Raw genomic sequence first — 20,914 nt, 5'->3', positions numbered from 1 at the left:
GTACTAGTGAGATCTTTTCTTCTGTGTGTGTGTGTGTGTCTGTGTGTGTGTGCATGTTCATATGAAAATAAGGTCGAAGCTGAGTATTATTTACATCGCATATTAAAACTGGTATTTAAGTAACAGTGTACCTCCATTTGTTAAGGAATTTCTTAAAATTTTTATTTGAAAAAAACTTAAAAGAAAATTGATATAGTCTCTAATTAAAACTGTATTCTTTTGAGTATTTTTGCTCTTATAGTTTTGAGGCTGAAGCTTGGATGTCATTCTATACAGTTCTATACAGTTAGTAATGAGGTGTTCAACATCTCTCTATTCTACCTCCAAGGTAGGCTAGTCTCCAAAGGTTATCATATTCCTTTCAAAAAAGATTTCATTTTCCCTATTCAAATAATTTTTTTCCAATCCTTGGGCTTAAACTCAGGGCCTGAGCACTGGCCCTGGCTTCTTTTGCTCAAGGCCAGCACTCTACCACTTGAACCGCAGTGCCCTTTCTGGCTTTTCCTATATATGTGGTGCTGAGGAATTGAACCTAGGGCTTCATGTATACGAGGCAAGCACTCTACGACTAGACCATATTTCTAGCCCCTCAAATAATATTTTAAAGAAATTTTAAAAATGTGAATTAGAAGTTTAGCATGAAACCTTGTTAAAGCTGTTGTGTAATTTATTTATTTGGCAGTACTGGAGTTTGTACTCAGAGCCTTGTACATGGGTAGGTTGGCATGATACCTCTGAGACGTCCAGCCCTATTTCTCACTGGTTATTTTTAGGATAGGGTCTTCTTTCCCATACAGACCCTGCACCTAAGCTGCAGTACTCCAATTTTATGTTTTCCATTCAAATCTGGAATCATACACCTGTGCCGCCAGGCTTTCCTCTGTAGAGGCAGATTCTGGTAGAAGTTTTGTGGAGAGCTGACTTTGAACCTTTACTCTCTGGCTGGGAATATGGCCTAGTGGCAAGAGCACTTGCCTCGTATACATGAAGCCCTGGGTTCAATTCCTCAGCACCACATATATAGAAAACGGCCAGAAGTGGCGCTGTGGCTCCAGTGGCAGAGTGCTAGCCTTGAGCAAAAAGAAGCCAGGGACAGTGCTCAGGCCCTGAGGCCAAGGCCCAGGACTGGCAACAAAACAAAACAAAACAAAACAAATAGCCCACCTAACTCTGAACCTTTATTCTCCCAATCTGAGCCTCCTGTTGAAATTGAGATGGCAAGCATGTGCCACCTTGTTCAGTTATGGGTTAAGAAGGGATCTTGCCAACTTTTCTGCCTCAGCTGAGACTTGAGCTGTGACTTTCCCAATCTCAACCTCCCAATAGTTAGGATTATAGGTGTAAGTCTGGTTCCTAACTTGAATTTTTACTTACTAATGAATCAGGAAAGCTGGCAAAGTAGTTATGAGAACATTTTGAAGATCTAGATTTTCATTGCATTTGAACCAATGTTTGAGCAAAAATTCAAAATTTAAAACCTGATTAGTGCCTGACAGAGTAATAAATAAAACTTTTGATATTGTCTTTTCTATATGACAGAAATTATTTGCATTACTACTAAAAAGCATATGAGTTGCTATGTAATTTCATTAAGTCTGATTTTAATGAATTAAAGAAACTACAATTCTCTTACATAATTTTTGGAGTGCTCTGTCACCATCACATGATACTAAATGGAAATGTTACCGTACCTATTTACATTACTTCTATAATCTAAGCAATTTTTCTTAATATCTTCTTTTTCAAAGTTTTAAAATAATATATTTCAAGACCTTAACTTTAAACTGAGATTTCTAAATATGCAATGAAATTTCAGAATTAAACAACAATATAAATATCAATTCAGCTTAGAGTAATCCTACTTCGTTTTCTGGTAGCTAAGGAGAAGGACTTCCAGAAAAAAAAATACTTTAGGTCTTAACCAATAGGATCAACATAACATGAGCTCAAAGATTAGGAAATTAAAAAAATGCTTGTCTTACATAAAACCTTTCTATAGGTCTGATAAACATGGATTTCTTGAAGACAGCCTTATTTAGTATTGAATCCCCTGTACTTAATGTAGTATAACGTGGTATTTAAAGAACTGAGTGCCCATTGAATGACACTGACTAAAGAAATGTCAACTCTGAGAAGGTTCTGGATATCTAAGAGAAACTCCTTTGCTTTGCATGTTTGGCCAGGTGACCAACAATTGTGTGCTGCCCCTGGATTCTAATTAGATCTTCTGCCTGACTGTCAGGACTCTCAGGCTCCTACCTCATTCAGGCTATGGGGACAACATGTCTTCACCCAGGAAGGTTAGAGGAAAGTCTGGTAGGTCCTAATGTATCGTCCATGTTGGGGGATGTGGGTGGGAACAGGAGTTGCTAGAGTTGTCTGTAACACTGTAGTCATGTATAGGGACCACCTAAAGCTTTGTTAACCTGTGGCACCTGACCCCTTGGGTCTAGGGGAACCCAAGATTCTGTCTTTTTCTTTCTCCCTTTCCTTAACTTTCCCTTCATTTCCTTTCCCTTTTTCTTTCTTTTTCGCTCTCTCTCCTTCCTTCCTTCTTTGTTCCCTTCTTTTTTCAGTCTGTGGTAGGGCTTGAACTCTGGGCCTGGGTCCCTGAGCTCTTCAGCACAAGACTAGCACTCTACCACTTTGAGCCACAGCACCACTTCCGGTTTTCTGGTGGCTAATTGGAGACATGATTCTCAAGGCCTTTCCTGCCTGCCTGGTCTGTCTTTTAACAGTGATCCTCAGATCTCAGCCTCCTGAGTAGTTAGAGTTACAGACATGAGCCACTGGTGAAGGGCCTATATTCCTTCCCTTCTTCTTTCCCTTCTTCCTTCTTTCCCTCCCTCCCTCCCTCTCTCCATCCTTCTCTTCTTCCCTTCCTTCCTCTCTTTCTTTTCTTTCCCAGTCCTAGGCCTTGAATTCAGGGCCTGGACACTGTGCCTGGGCTTTTGGGTTTTTTGCTCAAGGCTAGCACTCTACCACTTGAATCACAACTCCACTTTCAGGTTTTTGGTGATTAATTGGAGATAAGAAATAAAGAACTATTTAAAAATCAGTCTTCTGAGGATAATCCTAAGAAGCCTCCTCTTTTTGCTATTCTTTTTCAATGCAGGGAAAAGAGATGAATGTAGGAGTAAAAAATGAGATAATTTGACACTAGGTGAAATGCCTTTTGCATAGCCTGACTTTTCTCATTAAAATATCAACTTTTGCGTGGTGCTTTCCATTTGATCAGTTCTTTCTCTTTGTCCAGGAAAGGGTAATGAAAGAGATGAGTCTAATTTAGAAGACTTGAATTTCCAGAAGACTGTGCCTTCATCAAGCAAGAAAAAGGCATCTCTGAAAAAGGTAAAAACAGGGCTGGGAATATGGCCTGGTGGCAAGAGTGCTTGCCTCCTACACATGAAGCTCTCGGTTCGATTCCCCAGCACCACATATATGGAAAACGGCCAGAAGGGGCGCTGTGGCTCAGGTGGCAGAGTGCTAGCCTTGAGCGGGAAGAAGCCAGGGACAGTGCTCAGGCCCTGAATCCAAGGCCCAGGACTGGCCAAAAAAAAAAAAAAAAAAAAAAAGAGTGAGTAAGTCAAAGCACTCTTCGGGATAGAAGCATAGCTCAAATGAAAAAGGTAAAAACAAAAGGAGAGGATCTCAGATAACACCTCGATATTGATCAGCTCTTTTGGGAATATGCATTTTTTTCTCATCATCATCATTTTTCAATTATTGGTCATTTGATACGAAAAATGACACAAACAGGCATTTGCAAGAGTGGAACTTCTTTGCAACTCTAAAGAAAAGTTCTAAAAAAGGAATAATTCTTCAGTACTACCCTGGAGATTTTACTTTTATTTTGACATTCATTTTGTTTGTGTTGTCAATGGACATAAAATCTAAATTTACATGTAATTTGAAGCATCTTTACATGTTCACCCTTCTCTCTCTCCCTCTCCCCTCTCGCTCCCTGCCTCTTTATTCGGCTCCATTCCTCCCTTTCTTCCTTGTGTTAGGAAACCTCACATTGCCAAGAAAGCACAATCTGTCCTTGAAGAAGTGGGGAATAGAATTAAGGGTACGTCTCGGTATGGGAATGCCCTGTCCTGCCCATGGTCATTTTGTGCCCCTGGCTGAGAGTACATCTCGTCATGGTTTTCTGTGAAGAGTATCTATGTCTGTTGCAAAAATAAAAGCTTGAAAACTCAGAGTAATTCACTCACACTCCATCTCCTCCCCTCTCTTCCATGTCACTCATTCTCTTTTTCCTCTTTCTTTCTTTACTTTCTTCTACTTCATTTCTTAGCCTTGAACTTGGGATCCTCCTGCCTCAGTGTCCCTAGTGCTGAAATTATAGGTGTGTACCATCATGCTTGGTTCTTTTCCACGATTTAGTACTGTAGTTACAGTGGTTAGCACTGTTGTTACTTATCACTGTGCTTTGTTACTACATGCATCACCATAATTTTATGCTTTCTTGCTTATGATTTGTATCCTCACGAAAACATATACGTGTCAGAAGAAAAGAACATGTGCTTCACTTATTCACTGTTTTATCCCTAGCACCTAAGACAATATCTATACATACCAGGCCACCAGAAAAGAATTACCAACTTGAGAGTTGACTAGTTTAAACAGAATTGAGAATGAAAATAATACTTATGATCATCCTTATTTTAGTGGTTTTTTTAATCCCTCCAATTCAATTTGATATTACCTACCATTGAACCAAGTACATATATATCAAAGGGGACTACGATTTTCCTTCTGGGTAGTATATGATTTCATGGCAAGGACATAAGTAGAATCAGCTGGTACAAACACTAACGTAGAGAGCAGTATAGTACTAAGAATGTTATAGTCACAGTAAATTAAGCACTTACAAAAACCTCTTCTGGGCTGCAAAAAGAGTCAACTTTTTTCAAATTAAATTATTTTTTTATTAACTTCAGGAAAATAACTTGAGTGCTCCACTATGATTTACTTACATTTACACAGTGTTCTACATTGTTTTGATGAATTGGAAAGTATTTACTATGTTGAGATACATTTCAAGTGATTGCTCCTAGAAGTATAAATAACACTGTGATTATGGTTTTATTGTTTATTTTTGATTATGGTTTTAATGCACTATGTATGAATTCCATTGCTGAAGACCTTACTGCTTTTCTTAAGCTGTTCAAACCATATTTTCCTACATTTTTCTAAAATCATGGCTATAATTTATTTCCTTTCTCATATCTATAGGTTTTTGAAAAGAAAGTTAATTCAGAAAAAGTAAAACCCTCTCAACAGAATTTTCCACAAAAAGATTATGAGTATCTTTTACAAGAAGCTACAGGAAGGTATAACTAATATGCTTATTTAGTAAGTTTTCTATCTATTCTATTCATATTCATAGGTAGCCCTCTGAATGGAGATGGAGAATAATGGCCTTTAAATATTAATTAAATTTTCACGATTCAGTTCTTTGTAAACCTGATTTAGCTTTCTCATAAATATGTTGTATTTTTGATTACATAAATATATTAACAAAAGAAAAAGATACTCCACTTCTAGTACCATCTCAGTAGTAACAGGAGCCTCAAAGCTGATGTGTGTATGTGTGTATGTGTGTGTGTGTGTGTGTGTGTGTTTACTTGGCACTCCTAAAGGTAGCAAAATCTTAGTACACTATTACATTTTACTAACAGTGCCATCTGTTTTTAGAAAGAGAATTATGGGATGTTAGTATTATGAATTTTTGGCACGAGATATGAAAAGAAAACAAAGAGAAATATGTTTCTATTAAAAATCATACTAAAGGGGCTGGGAATATGGCCTAGTGGCAAGAGTGCTTGCCTCGTATACATGAAGCTCGGGGTTCGATTCCTCAGCACCACATATATAGAAAACGGCCAGAAGTGGCGCTGTGGCTTAAGTGGCAGAGTGCTAAACCTTGAGCAAAAAGAAGCCAGGGACAGTGCTCAGGTCCTGAGTCCAAGGCCTAGGACTGGCAAAAAAAAAAAAAAAAAAGAAAAAAGAAAATTCTACTAAATACAGAAATACTTTATTAGAGATTGAGTCTCTGGAATAGTATTGTATAATTATATGCATGTTATTTATATTATGCTTGTGTTTTTATATGCATGTATAACTATAAAACTTGTATACTTATGGAAAACATAATGATTTTAACTCCATTACTAAAGGCATTATTGCCCTCTTTAAGAAGTAGTTTAAACCCTATTTCAGTTCACTATATTTCCCTCTAGAATTTGTTTCCTTTCTTATGCAATAGGTGTTTGAGAAAGAAAATTAATTCAGAGAAGATAAAACCCTCTTATCAGAATTTCCCATGGAATAGACTAATTGAACAAGTAATAGTGATCTTAAGGTGTTCTGAGATCCTATTATATACAGAATATCACATACAAGTACAAAATAGTGCATAGTTACTACTGCTAAGATCACAGTTAAGTTATGGAAACAGACTTGATGAAGTCAAATTTAAGTAAAATGATAGTAAATATTAGAAGTCCAAATATAAAGATTGTGAGTATAGAAGACAGAACTATTTATTGGGGAAAATTTTCCACAAGCTTCTTTAAAGACAAGGTATTTTGTTTGGGTTTAAAAATTTAGATAAAATTAAACCTAGACAATAAAATAGGAGGAAAGAAAATTTCTGCAAAGGTAAGGGCTTCTAAAATATCTCATCAGTGATGAGAAATTATGTCAGGAGTCAAAGGGTGTATGTGAGTTGGTTGCCAGGAAGATATAGAAGAGGAAAGAGAAACAAAAATACAGTGTAGGTGGGGGGAGAAGGAACTCAGAGTATATGAAGAGAGAGATATCTTTTTGCAGTTTATAGAAATGAAAAGCATAGGAAGAGTCCTTTTGTTTTATTCCGGTATCTCATTTCCAGAAGGAGTTCAACTCAGAATGGCAGAAAGTAGATTATTATTAATGTTCATAGTAGTACCTGGAAAATGACAAGAAAAGAGAAACCAAAAGAAAGAGCTTGCACAGAGAAGTCTGTGAGGCTCTTACCTGAAAAAAAAAAAATCCAAAAAGCCAGAAGTGGAATTGTGGCCCAAGTGGCTTAAGCTTTTTTGCTCAGGGACAGTGCCCAGGCCCTAGTTAAAACACCAGGACTGGCATACATACACACACACACACACACACACACACACACACACACACACACACACACACAGAAATAAAGAAGCTATCTATTTTGCAAAGGTTAATGCTTGAAGTGCATGAAGAAAATTAGTAGACATAATCATGCAAAGGCCAGGTTGTATGCATCCTAAATTTATGTCTCCAAGAAAGAGTGAGAAAAAAATGAGAGGAGGTGGAGCTTGTGATCAGATCTTGGGGGTTTGGAATATCTCTATGGGGGTGACTGGCTGAAAGGAAGTGGAGGTCAATGTCTATGGAATGATTATTTCAGAGCATTTTCTACATGTATGTATTATATATTCTCAAAACCATATGTGTATTTATTTTCTAGTGACAGTGATGACAACACATGGCTTGATGACTTCTTTGAAACAGAAAGAGACGACACTGAGGTCACAGAGCCAGCAGGGCCATCAAAGCTGCCCTCCCCAGTGCTTCCTGGTATGACATCATACTATTTGTACTAGTAAGTTCTGGAAGGGGATCGATTTCAGAGTTACACACAAAGACATCTCTAATGGAAATGAAGAAAGATGTATAAAAAAGCCTAAAAGTGGGAGCTGGGAATATGGCCTAGTGGTAAGAGTGCTTGCCTTGTATACATGAAGCCCTGGGTTTGACTCCTCAGCACCACATATAGAAAAGGCCAGAAGTGGCGCTGTGGTTCAAGTGGCAGAGTGCTACCTTGAGCAAAAAGAAGCCAGGGACAGTGCTCAGCCCCTGAGTTCAGTCCCTGAGTTCAGTCCCCAGGACTGGCAAAGAAAAAAACCCTAAAAGTGGCAGGATATAGTTTTACAGCATTTTCTTTTAAAACTTAAAAATTATTTATACCTCACATTCTTAAAGATGAATTTCTGCCTTTCATGAAGTGTTTTAATAACCATATCAGCTTAAATAAATGATCCATTTATATTTTGCTAAACTAGGGATTCTGTATAAACTTGAAGATATGGATTGATCCCTCATACTTTAATTTGAATTTGTTGTACAATTTATACTTTATAAGAACAAGAAAACCTTGTTGGAATTAACAATAATACATTTATAGTGGGAAAACTATTAAATGTGTGAAACAGAATCACCACACTAAAGAATAATTCCAATTTTTGTATATGTGTGTTTATATATTATGTATAATATGTGTTTATATTGCTTAATGATGGGGATATGGTCTGAGAAATGTGCTGTTATGTGATTTCATTGTTATATGCATATCATAAAGTGTTCTTACACAAACTAAGACCACGATGACATCAACAGGTGGTCTTAAAGACTGCATATATGCAGTCTGTCATTTGTGACACATGACTATAACACAAATGTAATTATAGCTGTGAATATATATTTTGATATAGATATATGCTCAACACATATCTATGTACACACATATACACACATATATCTATTTCTATGTCTATATGCACATATATCTGTATTTCTATAATATTTTTGCCTGTGAAGTAGGAGAAACACATGCACACTTCAAAAACCTTTTAGTTGGAGAATATCTTAGAAGTCATTCTTTTCAGCCTCCTTTCAAATCATCTTCTGCAATGACTTACTTGTATTTAAATATCACCTCTAATTACATCAGTGCCACACTATATAATTAATAAAATGCAGAACTCATAAATTAGTTTGTAAGATTTTGCTTTCAGTGGAAGTAAAGTACAATTTATCCTTATAACATCTGGCTCTAGGAGTTTGAACAATTCAGAACCATCAGGATGTAGCCCTCTTACTTCTCTCATATTCTTTTGTAGTCAACCCTTTGGACTTATCACCAGCACCTGACAACCAGCAATCTGTTTTGATTGTCATTCTTTGTCTCTTTGCTTTTGTCTTGAAAGTGTCAGCTAAATGAGCTCATACATTTATAACCTTATTTCACTTAGCATAGTATTTCCAGTATTCATCTGCATCACTGAATTTACAGTTTTAGTATTTAATTTCTTTTTTGTTGAGTAGTATTCCATTGTATGGCTACACCAGCTTATCTGCTCACCAACTGAAAGACATTGGGTTGTTCCCAGATTTTGGAAATTATGGATAAAGGTGCCATAACCATTCATATAGCAGTTTTGTGTAAACATTAAGTTTCAGCTTCTTTCTTTCTTTTATTTTGGCCAGTCCTGCGGCTTGGACTCAGCACCTGAGCACTGTCCTTGGCTTCTTTTTGCTCAAGGCTAGCACTCTGCCACTTGAGCCACAGAGCCACTTCCGGTCTTTTCTGTTTATTTGGTGCTGAGGAGTCGAATCCAGGGCTTCATGCATGCTAGGCAAACATTCTACCACTAAGCCACATTCCCAGCCCAAGTTTCAGTTTCTTTTTTTTGGCCAGTCCTGGGCCCTGGACCCAGGGCCCGAGCACTGTCCCTGGCTTCTTCCCGCTCAAGGCCAGCACTCTGCCACTTGAGCCACAGCGCCGCTTCTGGCCATTTTCTGTATATGTGGTGCTGGGGAATCGAACCTAGGGCCTCGTGTATCCGAGGCAGGCACTCTTGCCACTAGGCTATATCCCCAGCCCCAAGTTTCAGTTTCTTAAAGGAAATATTCAGTCTAGGGATTTCTGGATCATAAGTGTACAAAACCAAATGTGTTGTAAAGAAGCTGTACTGATATTACTGGTTGATTTTCATTGGTTTCTGTTCCTGTTCTTCCTCTTTGTGTTTCAGTGAACATAATTTCTGCCAACCTAGCTTCAAATTTAGTGGTTCTTTTCTTGACTGTGTTGGCTTCACTATATCTATAACATTTCCATTTGACAAGTGGCAAGTGGGTTCTATCTCTCTAGTCATAGTCCATACATGTCCATATTATTTTCTCACCTATCTTTGAGACTCTGTGTGTGTGTGTGTGTGTGTATGAAATCACAATTATTTAAAATTACCTTTCTGGTAATTCATTTTTCTTTACTGGTCCTGGGGCTTGACTTCAGGGCCTGGGCACTGTCCTTGGTCTTTTGTACTCAAGGCTAGTGCCCTACTACCTGAGGCACAGCTCTATTTTTGGCTTTTTTTTTTTTTTTGTAGTTAACTAGAAATGAGTCTCATAGACTTTTCTGCCCAAGCTGGCTTTGACCCACTATCCTCAGTTCTAAGCCTTCTGAGTAGCTAAGGATTATAGGCATGAATCTCCAGCCCCTTGGATCCTCTCTGATAATTTTCACAGGTCATTTCTAACTTTTTCTCTATTGATATTTTCCTTTTCCTCTTTGCTTTCCCTTTTCTTCCACTCCTATTCTTCCTTTTCCTTCATTTCCTTTCCCCTGTTCTCCTTCCTTTCTTCCCTCTTTTTCATGGGCTCTAGTGGTCACCCTTCCTTAGACTCCTGAGTATCTGGGACTGCTGGCTTGTGCCACCACACTTGGGCTTTGTTGTTGTTGTTTCTGCTGTCTCATAGTTTGGGGTTGAGTTTTAATATTGGCTATAGAAAAGCAGAGATTGAACTATATAAAAACCTATGTCTAGAAGTTAGGACATGACCTAGATTTTGGATCTGTGTTTTTTCCACTATTTATAGTGAACCATTAGCTTAGAAAATGTCAAGCTCATCCTGTGCTTGTGGTGACAGCCAGAGTGGAAGTGAGTTTTTTTTTAATTGTTCTCAGCCATTCTCAGCCTTAGGCCTGTGTGCCTGTGCTGCAGAAAGCCACTCTCTTCTTTTCCCTTCCTCCCACTGGGAAGTGAATTTGGGCTTTCTAGCCTGTATGGGAGGGCTTGTCATAGTGGTAAGCACATCCTCTGCCCACACTCTCATGGTGGGCTGGTGATTGCCCCTCCTCTTCATTACGTGCACTCTGCCCGTAGTTACAGTAGGCAATTTATAACTATAGCGACATGGAACTCAGGTCTACTTGCCCATCCTGAAAAAAGTACAGAATTCTGTTTGCTACTCTGTTTGCAGTGTCTTCATTTCTATATAATACTTTTGCTCCAATTCCTTCTGCAGTTTAAGACTAGAGTATTATGTTTTTTGTTTGTTTGCTGCAGTAATAGAAGCTCTCTCTTCCAAGCCTACATTGTTCAGGGTATATATCATATTTTATTTCTCCATTTATAACCTGATAGGCATTTAGGATGAGTTTATATTTTGGCTATTGTAACTAGAGTGATATTGCTAACTTGAGTGTAGAGATCAGAATGAAATCATCAAAGAAACAGCAACAAATACTAATCAGTACTGACAAGCAGCTGGGGGAATGTAAATTAGTGTTAACACTATGGAAATGAAAGTGGAATTTCCTTAAAAACTAAAATTAGAACTATGATAGATTATGCTATATCACTTCTGGGCATATGTTCATAGGAATGTAAGAGTAACTATTTTCTTCTTCTACAACTCATAGCTTCAATTTCTCTGTGAAGTTTCTAAGTAATATGAGTGAAATTGAGTTTCCTTTGAGTGGTCTTGATTTCTTTCCAAAGTTAACCATATCCTTTTAACAGATGATTTAACATTCATGAAACTCTGGCAACTGTGGCATTGAGAAAAGATCAGATGTGAAGGTCAGGTTTGGATCTGAGTATTAGCTGTCATTTACTATATGATATGGTCAGGAAACTCCTAGCACAGGAGTTTCTTACCAAGGAAGAGTTGTGTTATCCCTGTCATGGGCCCCGTGTCAAGAAGTATATTTCTGATATTAGACCATTTGTTTGTTTTTGCAAATATTTTCTCTCATTCTATTTTTGTCAGCCAAGGGGGTTGGACTTGGGGCCTGGGTGCTGTCCCTGAGCTCTTTTGCCCAAAGCTAGTGCTCTACGACTTTGAGCTACAGCTTCACTTTCAGTTTAATAGTGGTTAACTGGAGGTAAGAGTCCTGTAGGGACTTTTCTTCCCAGGTTGGCTTCGATCTGTGATCCTCAGATCTCAGCCTTCTGAGTAGCTAGGATTACAGGCATGAGCCTCCAGCACCTGGCTCTCTTATTCTTTATGTTGTCTTTTCACTATGTTAATTCCTTTGTTATGTAGAAGTGTTTTTGTTGTTGTTGTTGTTTTGCCAGTCCTGGGGCTTAGACTCACAGCCTGAGCACTGTCCTTGGCTTCTTTTTGCTCAAGGCTAGCACTCTGCCACTTGAGCCAGAGCGCCACTTCTGACTTTTTCTGTGTATGTGATGCTGAGGAATTGAACCCAGGGCTTTATGCATGTTAGGCAAGCACTCTACCACTAAGCCACATTTCCAGACCCTAGAAGTTTGTTTTCTTTTAAAAGATTCTCAATGTCTATTTTGTTAGGAAATATTTGTTATTATTTGTTTTCCAACATATCCACACAAATCAATGCAGACACATGCACACACACACACACCACACACATTTCTTTTAGGATTTGATTGAAATTAATTAACTAATTAATTAATACATTACATTGTGCCTATCATCTCATTTAGGAAGAATCAACATTTTAAATATATCAAGCCTTCCAAGTAGAAATACTCTACTTTTCTCATTAAGTTTTCTGTAATAACTCTTACCTAAGTTTCATAACATTTTCTACAAAAATTGTATACAACATTTCTAAGGTTCCCCCACCCCAGATACTTTGTATTTTCCTAATGATAAAAATGTGTTCCTCAAGAGCATTGGAGTCACAATGATAGACACAAAAATTAAGAATTGTTTCAGTAAGGCAACATTTCCTTGTGCAGAGCAGTATGCCATCAGCCAGTAATCTGGCAAGCAAGCTACATAGGAGTTTTTTAGTTGGATAAAATCTCATTTCTCAATTTTACTTCTTTTGTCAGCCTTTTTTTTGTTTTATCCAAAAAGATGTATCTTGTGCCAATGTCCTAAAGTATATCATGTGTACTTTTCTTTCAGAAGTTTTATAGTTTCAAGAACATTCAAGTCTTTGGTTCATTTTAAGCTGATACTTGTGTATGGTATATGGCTCTAGTTTTATTTTTCTATATATTGAGTATTCAGTTTTCACAGCATTTATTTTGGAAACTATTCTTTTTTCAGTATATGTTTTGGCAACTTTGGTGAAAATTATGAGGCTTTCAATGACAGAGATTTGTTTTTTGGGGGAACCTGTTCTGTTGCAATGGTATGTGTGTATAAAATATAGTACCATGCTTTGGTTACTATTGCTCTGTAGTAAGTCTTAAGATAGGTATCTTGATGCCTCTGGCTTTGTTGTGATTCAAGATTCCTTTGGATATTAGCCATTATTTTTGTTCCCATCTGACTTTTGGGTGTTGGACCTGGGTAACTGCAACCTTAGTCAGGACACGGGGGATGCAGAGGCGAGTGGACAAATGCACACTTTATTTCAGGACGGGCAGGGTTTATATAGGGTGAGAAATCAATTCACAACTTCAAGGGTAAAAATTAATACAGCATGATATCCATTTCAATACAAAAATTAGGGATGTTGCTACTGCAAGGAAGGAGGCTATTACAAAAAGTTTTCACTATTACAAAGGGTGGCTACTACAAAGATTGTTGATATCAAAACAAAGGATTAAACCAGTCAAAGCAAAACTCTATCACCTAGCTACTATTTCCTTGAGACTAATTATTTTTGACTATGACTTCTCTATTTACTGTGAAGAGACTTCCCTATTTACTATGAAAAGCTTTTGCTAAAGCAGCTGGGCAAGCAAGTCTCCCCAGGGAGGCTTTGTACAGGGGAAGAGTCTCATGACAAGGTGGCTTCCTTTGGCCATCAAACACAGGAGACTTCTTTAATGGAGATTTTTCCCCATAGGCCTATTTGTTTGCTAATAAGGCATCAGAACTTCTGTTCCTAGGCTAAGTTTCCCACTGATCAGAGAAGTTATTCTCTGGGGTTATTATTCTCTGGGGTTATTTTTTCTATTCCTATGAAGAATTCCATTGATATTTTGATAGAAATTTCACTGAATCTATAAGTTGCTTTATCTCATATGGATATTTCAACAGTTTCATATCTTCCAATCTATGAACATGGGAGGTCTTTCTAACATTTTTGTTATCTGCACCTTTCCTTTATCCATGTTTCATAATTTTTATTGTTCAATTTCCTTAGACTCATTCCTAAGTATAAACTTACTCCTAGGTATTTTATTTTACTTTTATAGCATCCAAGAAGGAAATTGTTTTTACTGATTTCTTTGCTAGCAAGATTGTTATAGTTGTATAAAATGCTACAGATTTTCAACTGTTAATTTCATACCATTCAACTTTAATACATCCGTTTATAAGTTCTAATGAAGTATTTTTGAGAAATCTTTAGATTTCTTTACAAATAAAAGCAATGTAACCACTTGTGAGTTTTTCAATTTGTTGGCATGTAGATGCTCATTAGTCTCTAATGAGCCTTAGCATATCTCTGTCTCACTTTTGATCTCTAAATATGTTTATTTGGAAGGTAGCTATGCTCACCACTCTACCACCAACACTAAATATGTTTATTTGCATCTTCTTTCTCCATAGTTAGTTGAAGTAGTATTTGTGATTTTGTTTGTATTTTCCAAAACCTATCTATTTCATTGATCTTTTATAGTTTTAGTTCCTATGTATTTCTACTCTGATACTAGAATTTTTTGCATGATCTCTATATGTCTTGTTAATGCTTTTCTAGTTCCTTGAGTTTTATTCTTATATTATTTGAAATCTTTTTTTTTTCAAAAATATAGATACTGGGGCTGGGAATATGGCCTACTGATAAAGTGCTTGCTTCCCATACATGAAGCCCTGGGTTCAATTCTTCACCATCACATATATAGGAAAGGCCAGAAGTGGTGCTGTGGCTCAAGTGGCAGAGTGCTAGCCTTGAGCAAAAAGAAGCCAGGGACAGTGCTCAGGCCCTGAGTTCAAGCCCCAGAACAGGCAAAAAAAAATATAGATACTGATTATCATAAACTTCCCTCTTGCTATTGTTTTTGCTTCTTGTTATAGATTTTGGTATGGTTTGTCTCCATTTTAATTTGCTTCAAGAAAAAGTTTATAACCCATTTGATTTCATAGCTATCCCATTGATTGTTCAAGAGTATGTTATTTAATTTTCATGTATTTATACAATTTCATGTATTTATGTTGTTTTCTAGGCTTATCCAGTTATGACCAGAGATGATGTATGATATGATTTTGAATTTTTTGTAACTTGTTTTATGACCTTTTGTTGTTTTTCATCTTTGTAGTTTGGTGGTTGTTTTTATTAATAAGGTTTGATTGTTTTCAAGTTGCGTGTACCCTACACGATAAATTTTGTACTTTTGGTTGGTTTTATTAGCATTGTTTCTTTGCTGCTATGTAGGACTCCTGTAGTCCTTTATCATGAAATTTGTCAGTAGTAGTAGTGATTTCCCTATAAATACATATCTTGGAAAGTCTATTTGTAGTTCTTTTTCAAAGGATGGCTGGCTAGATAAATATTCTTGGTTGGCAGTTTTGTTTTTCATGTTCTTCAATATTTTATCCATTCTATCAAGGTCTAAAAGGTTTCTATTGAGAAATTTTCTGTGAGTTTAGTGGAGCATCCCTTACAAGTCACTTGTAGCTTTTTTCTTAATAGTTTTAGAAATATCTCTTTATCTTGGATTTTGGGCAGTTTGAATATAATATTCCATAAAAAAAGACCAATTTTCTTATAAGGTTTTTGAGATTCTTTATGCTTCTTGAACCTAGTCATCCATATATTTCCCTTGATTTAGAAAGTTTTCAAGCTACTAATTCATTGAATAGGTTTTCATTGCCATTTCCCTTGTAATGTAAGTTCAAGTCCATAATGTCAAGGTATAAGGATTTCAAGTTCAATATGATCAGTTTCTCAGTGACATAATTAAGAACACAGATTCGTTATGTTTTTCATATTTGCAGTACTTAGCTTGTTCCTTTTAAGATTATGAGAGGACCTATGAAAATTGCTTCTTTATGACTCATTGGAGAGAGAGGATAGGAGAGAAGCTTGCTTCTTTTTTTCTATTAGCCCTGAGTAAAGTTCTTGCCATCCACTGGCCCAAATTACTGTGTGTCTGGTTCTGAATTATTGGGGAGTTAACAACTAACAGTCTTCCTATCTTCCTCTGTGTCCTCTCCCAGGACTATCCCACCCCCTCCAGCATAGATAACAAACAATGGCAACCTCTAAGGATTTCATTGTTGCTCTTTGGTTGGGGTTAATCTTGTGTGATTTTTATATCTGCCCTTAAGGACTGCTTGAGACTTCTTTTCATACTGTAGTGAGAGAAATTCAAATGGAATTTAGGATTTCTATGACTGTATCAACCAACAACTCATCCCTATCTGGGTACAGTGGGCTACCAGGACAAGTTGACCTTTTAGTTGCTTCTATGTACTTTGCTGGTTCCAACTTAATTTTTGTTCATATTCCCAAACTGTTTTCACGTGAACATTTTTTGTCAAAATTTTGAAAGTTTACAAAAACTATTCTTTTACTATATATTAACTTGTGGGTTTGGTACATTTTAGCCAGTGGACAAGATGAGTAAAGGTTCAGATAAAAATTTCATCACAAAAATATTTCATGTGTGCTTCTGTCAGAAAGAATTACATTGCTCCATTTGTAAGGAAATGGAAAGACTTAGAAAAAAGCATACTAAGTGAAGCAAGCCAGACCCAAAGAAACATAGACTCTATAGTTTCCCTCATTGGTAATAATTAGTACATGTCTAGAATAGTCCTAGGAGATGATCACAATAGCTCAATAGCTATGTACATATGATCATGTAAGACGACGCTAAGCAAAATGAACTCCAAGTTATGGAAATAAGTGGTTATTGTTATTTTCAACATACTTTGTGAAATTATGCCTTTTTCTTTTGTCATTCTTCCCCATGGTTTTACCCCTGATGTCACTGTAACTGATTTTGGTATCCTGAGTATTGTGTATACATTTATTGGAACTAAGGAAGAGAAGGGGAACATCAAAATGGAGAGAAAAGGAGTAAAAGGCGAACCAATGCAAAAGCAATACCTATAAGACAATATACTGTAAACCAACTGTACAACTGGGGAGGGGGAGGATTTGGGAGGAGGGAAGGTGGTAAAAAAAATGAGGGAGGAGGGAGGAGGTAACAAGTTTGATAAGAAATGTACTCACTGCTTTACATATGAAACTGTAACCTCTCTGTATATCACTTTGACAATAAATTTTTAAAAATCCATCATAAAATATTTCATAAGTGTTATGTAATAGAATGTGTTGCATTTTGATTGACTATGTTTATGCAAATCTATTGTTCAGTCTTGCTAATTAAACTGCATAGATTCTAATAGATCCAGCCTGTACTTTAGTGTAGGGTTTGCAATTTATATTTCATTTCGTCCTCCCCTGCCAGACTCTTCAGGACTTCCAAACACTATTCCATGGAAAGCACAGTGTTTTGCCTTTTTCTCTTGTACTTTTATGTCTTGGCATAAATGCCAATCTGTGTATCCCATCCACATTATAAAACAAAATACCTTTCAATCTTATTTCATTTGTTATAGCTATAGCACTCAATGATGTGCTCTAGGAAGAGTGGGTTTTGTGTAATTTCAATACATATAACCTGACTTTTCAAAATAAAGGTATTTTCTCTTAAAATAATAAAATTCCACTGACTTTTCTATAACTCTGCCTTTAACTGAAGAAAAAAATACAAAATCTCCCTTCCCTAACATATAAGAAAGTAATGTGTAAATTTCTCTCTTTCTTAGGTGAGAAAAAAATTGTTTCTGAAGCGGAACTAGCTCAGTTGAGTCAGATTCGACCATTAATATTCAATTTTAATGAGCAGTCGTCCATCTCAGATTGTTTGAAAATGCTTAAGAAAAAAGTAGCAGATTTTGATTTTGCCCAGGAGTTTAGGGTAAATATTTTGGTCTCAAAAATCTGATTTCTTTTTCTGTATTATAAGTAGAAGTTTTCTTTGCTTTTAATTTTCCTTTTTTATTGATTACATACTTGATATTTTAAGTATTATTTTTAAAGTAATAGATGTCCACAAAAGGAAGGGGGCTGAGAATATGGCCTCGTGGTAAAGTGCTCGCCTCATATACATGCAGCCTTGGGTTCGATTCCTCAGCACCACATATATAGAAAAAATCCGGAAGTGGCGCTGTGACTCAAGAGGCAGAGTGCTAGCCTTGAGCAAAAAGAAGCCAGGGACAGTGCTCAGGCACTGAGTCTATACCCCAGGACTGGCAACAAAAACAAAACAAATAAACAAAACAAACAAAAGGAAGAAGAAAATTTTTTTTTATATATTTGGCTATTTGATTTTTTTTTTTACTGTGGACATCTGTTACTTTAAAAATAATACTTAAAATATAAAGTATGTAATCAATAAAAAAGGAAAATTAAAAGCAAAGAAAACTTCTATTTATAATACAGAAAAAGAAACCAGATGTCCACAGTAAAAAAAAAATCAAATAGCCACATATATATATATATATATATATATATATATATATATTTTTTTTTTTTTTTTTTTGCCAGTCCTAGGCTGTGAACTCAGGGCCTGAGCACTGTCCCTGGCTTCTTTTGCTCAAGGCTAGCACTCTGCCACTTGAGCCACAGCGCCACTTCTGGCCATTTTCTGTGTATGTGGGTGCTGAGGAATCGAACCCAGGGCCTCATGTATACAAGGCAAGCACTCTTGCCACTAGGTCATATTCCCAGCCCCCATTCTTTTTTGTATTAATAACTCTATATAATGAGCAAACATTTTTGTGTGTATGATGTGTAGTAAAATTTTCTACTATTTGTATTACACATGTGCACGAATGTGTGTGTGTGTGCATGCACACACGCATGCGCACACACACACACACAACTAAGTAGCAAGGTGCTGGTTGTAGCTGTAATCCTAACTACTTAGAAGGCTGAGATCTGAGAATTGAAGTTCCAAATTCATCTGCACAGGAAATTTCATGAAACTTTTATCTTCAAATAACTAGTAAAAAGTTGGAAGTGGAACTGTGAGTCAAATGTTAAAACGCCAAGCAAATGTGGTGGGCCCTGAGTTAGAGTCACAGTACTAGGAAGAAAGGAAAGAGAGAAAGAAAGAAAGAAAGAAAGAAAGAAAGAAAGAAAGAAAGAAAGAAAGAAAGAAAGAAAGAAAGAAAGAAAGAAGGAAGGAAGGAAGGAAGGAAGGAAGGAAGGAAGGAAGGAAGGAAGGAAGGAAGGAAGGAAGGAAGGAAGGAAGGAAGGAAGGAAGGAAGGAAGGAAGGATTAAAGAGAATGAAAAAGGAAAGAAGGAGGAAGGGAGAGAAAGAAGGAGGGAGAAAGGGTAGGGAAGGAGGGAGGAAGGGAGGAAGGAAAAGAAAGAGGGAAAGAAAGAAGGAAGGAAGGAGAGAGAAAAATAAGGAAGAGAAGAAAGAAAAAGAAATGATTCTTAATAGTTAAATAAGCAGTCTTAGGGATTCTGGTTTTCTGGGTTCTTTAAGAATGCCAGTTTTAAGTCATGCACTGGTGGCTCATGCCTGTAAGTACTAATGTAACTGCTTCTCAGAAGGCTGAGATGTGAGGATCACGGTTTGAAGCCAGCCCAGACAAAAAAGTCTGAGACTCTTACCTCTAATAAACTACTCAGGAAAAGCCAGAAGTGGAGCTGTGGCTCAAGTGGTAGAGCACTAGCCTTGAGCACAAAGAGTCTCAGGGACAGCACCCAAGCCCCAGGACTGGCCAAAAAAAAAAAAAAAGATTCCAATTTTAGTCTAAGATCTGTAATTTATTATTTTATGGCTCATTTTCTGGGACTTTTTTATTATGTTTTATATATAGCCTTTGAATTTTTAATCCAGCAAAACTTTCCCTTCTCATAAGGTATTTGAGAGGGACCAGCATCTTTTGTTATTTGCTTGTTCTAAGACTTCCCTGATACTTCACTTGTGTCTTATATTATTCTTCAACTTTTTAAAAAATTGATTTTCTTATTCATGTTCTAGTTCCAAACTTCTAGTTAGCATAGCTTTTACCATCTATTAGGACCTCATTACTGTTCTTTCGTGGTTGTTTTTTTTTTCTGCTTCTCCCTAAAGATTTTTTTTCTGGGCTAATTTTTAAATTGTTTTCAGAAAGAGCAAACACTATGTCTTTTTCTTTCTTTCTTTCTTTCTTTTTTTTTTTTGGTCTTTTCTTTTTTGGTACTGGGGATCGAAACGAGTACGTTGCACTTGCTAGGCAAGCGCTTTGCCACTGAGCTACATCCCAGCTAGCAAACACTATGTCTAACCATACTATTCTACAACTTAAATCCTTCATAAGCTCCTCCCTTCCTATGTCTGAATTGGTAGTATGTATTGAAAGACTCATGGTACTATCCAGGCTCTGGTAACTCATGCCTGTAATCCTATCTACTCTAGAGGCTGAGTTCAAAGCCAGTCCTGGCAGGTTAGTCTATGAGACTCTTATCTCCAGCTAACTAGCAAAAAGCCAGAAGTGGAGCTGTTGCTCATGTGGTAGCATGTCAGCCTTGAAGTGAAAAAGCTTAGGGACAGAGTCTGGGCTCCAAAATGGGTGCGTGCACGTGCACACACACACACACACACACACACACACACACACGCGTGCGCGCACACACACACTTACTGCTGACTTAGCCACCCAATAATTAGTGAAGAGCTTTTAAGACGTACAGATTCTCAGGTTTTATCCACAAGTGTTTTAATAGAATAGACTTGATATCTCCCAATTTCTTTTGTACTGTTGGATCTCTGTGTCCTTGGGGCTTCTCATTCATGGATCCAACCAACCTTCAGGTAAAATAAATAAATAAATATGAAAAAAAGTTGTATATGTATAGAATGTGTGAGACCT

The 20,914-nt window shown here is 36.9% G+C and overlaps 1 protein-coding gene across 1 annotated transcript in view; it reads left to right on the top strand.

The window, feature by feature from the left end:
- The first annotated feature begins 2,271 nt into the window (after window positions 1-2,271).
- The window catches only part of Ptpn20 (protein tyrosine phosphatase non-receptor type 20), a 43,001-nt gene continuing 24,358 nt past the window's right edge, over window positions 2,272-20,914 (top strand). The window contains exons 1-4 of the mRNA XM_048336917.1: window positions 2,272-2,316; window positions 5,242-5,339; window positions 7,493-7,602; window positions 17,812-17,963. Coding sequence (XP_048192874.1) covers window positions 2,272-2,316; window positions 5,242-5,339; window positions 7,493-7,602; window positions 17,812-17,963 — 405 coding nt within the window. The remainder of the gene's footprint in view (window positions 2,317-5,241; window positions 5,340-7,492; window positions 7,603-17,811; window positions 17,964-20,914) is intronic.

Source organism: Perognathus longimembris, chromosome 2 (genome assembly GCF_023159225.1).
Source record: "Perognathus longimembris pacificus isolate PPM17 chromosome 2, ASM2315922v1, whole genome shotgun sequence".
Taxonomy (NCBI): domain Eukaryota; kingdom Metazoa; phylum Chordata; class Mammalia; order Rodentia; family Heteromyidae; genus Perognathus; species Perognathus longimembris.
Note: the sequence above shows the minus strand (reverse complement) of the source record. Positions and strands in the feature narration are given on the sequence as shown.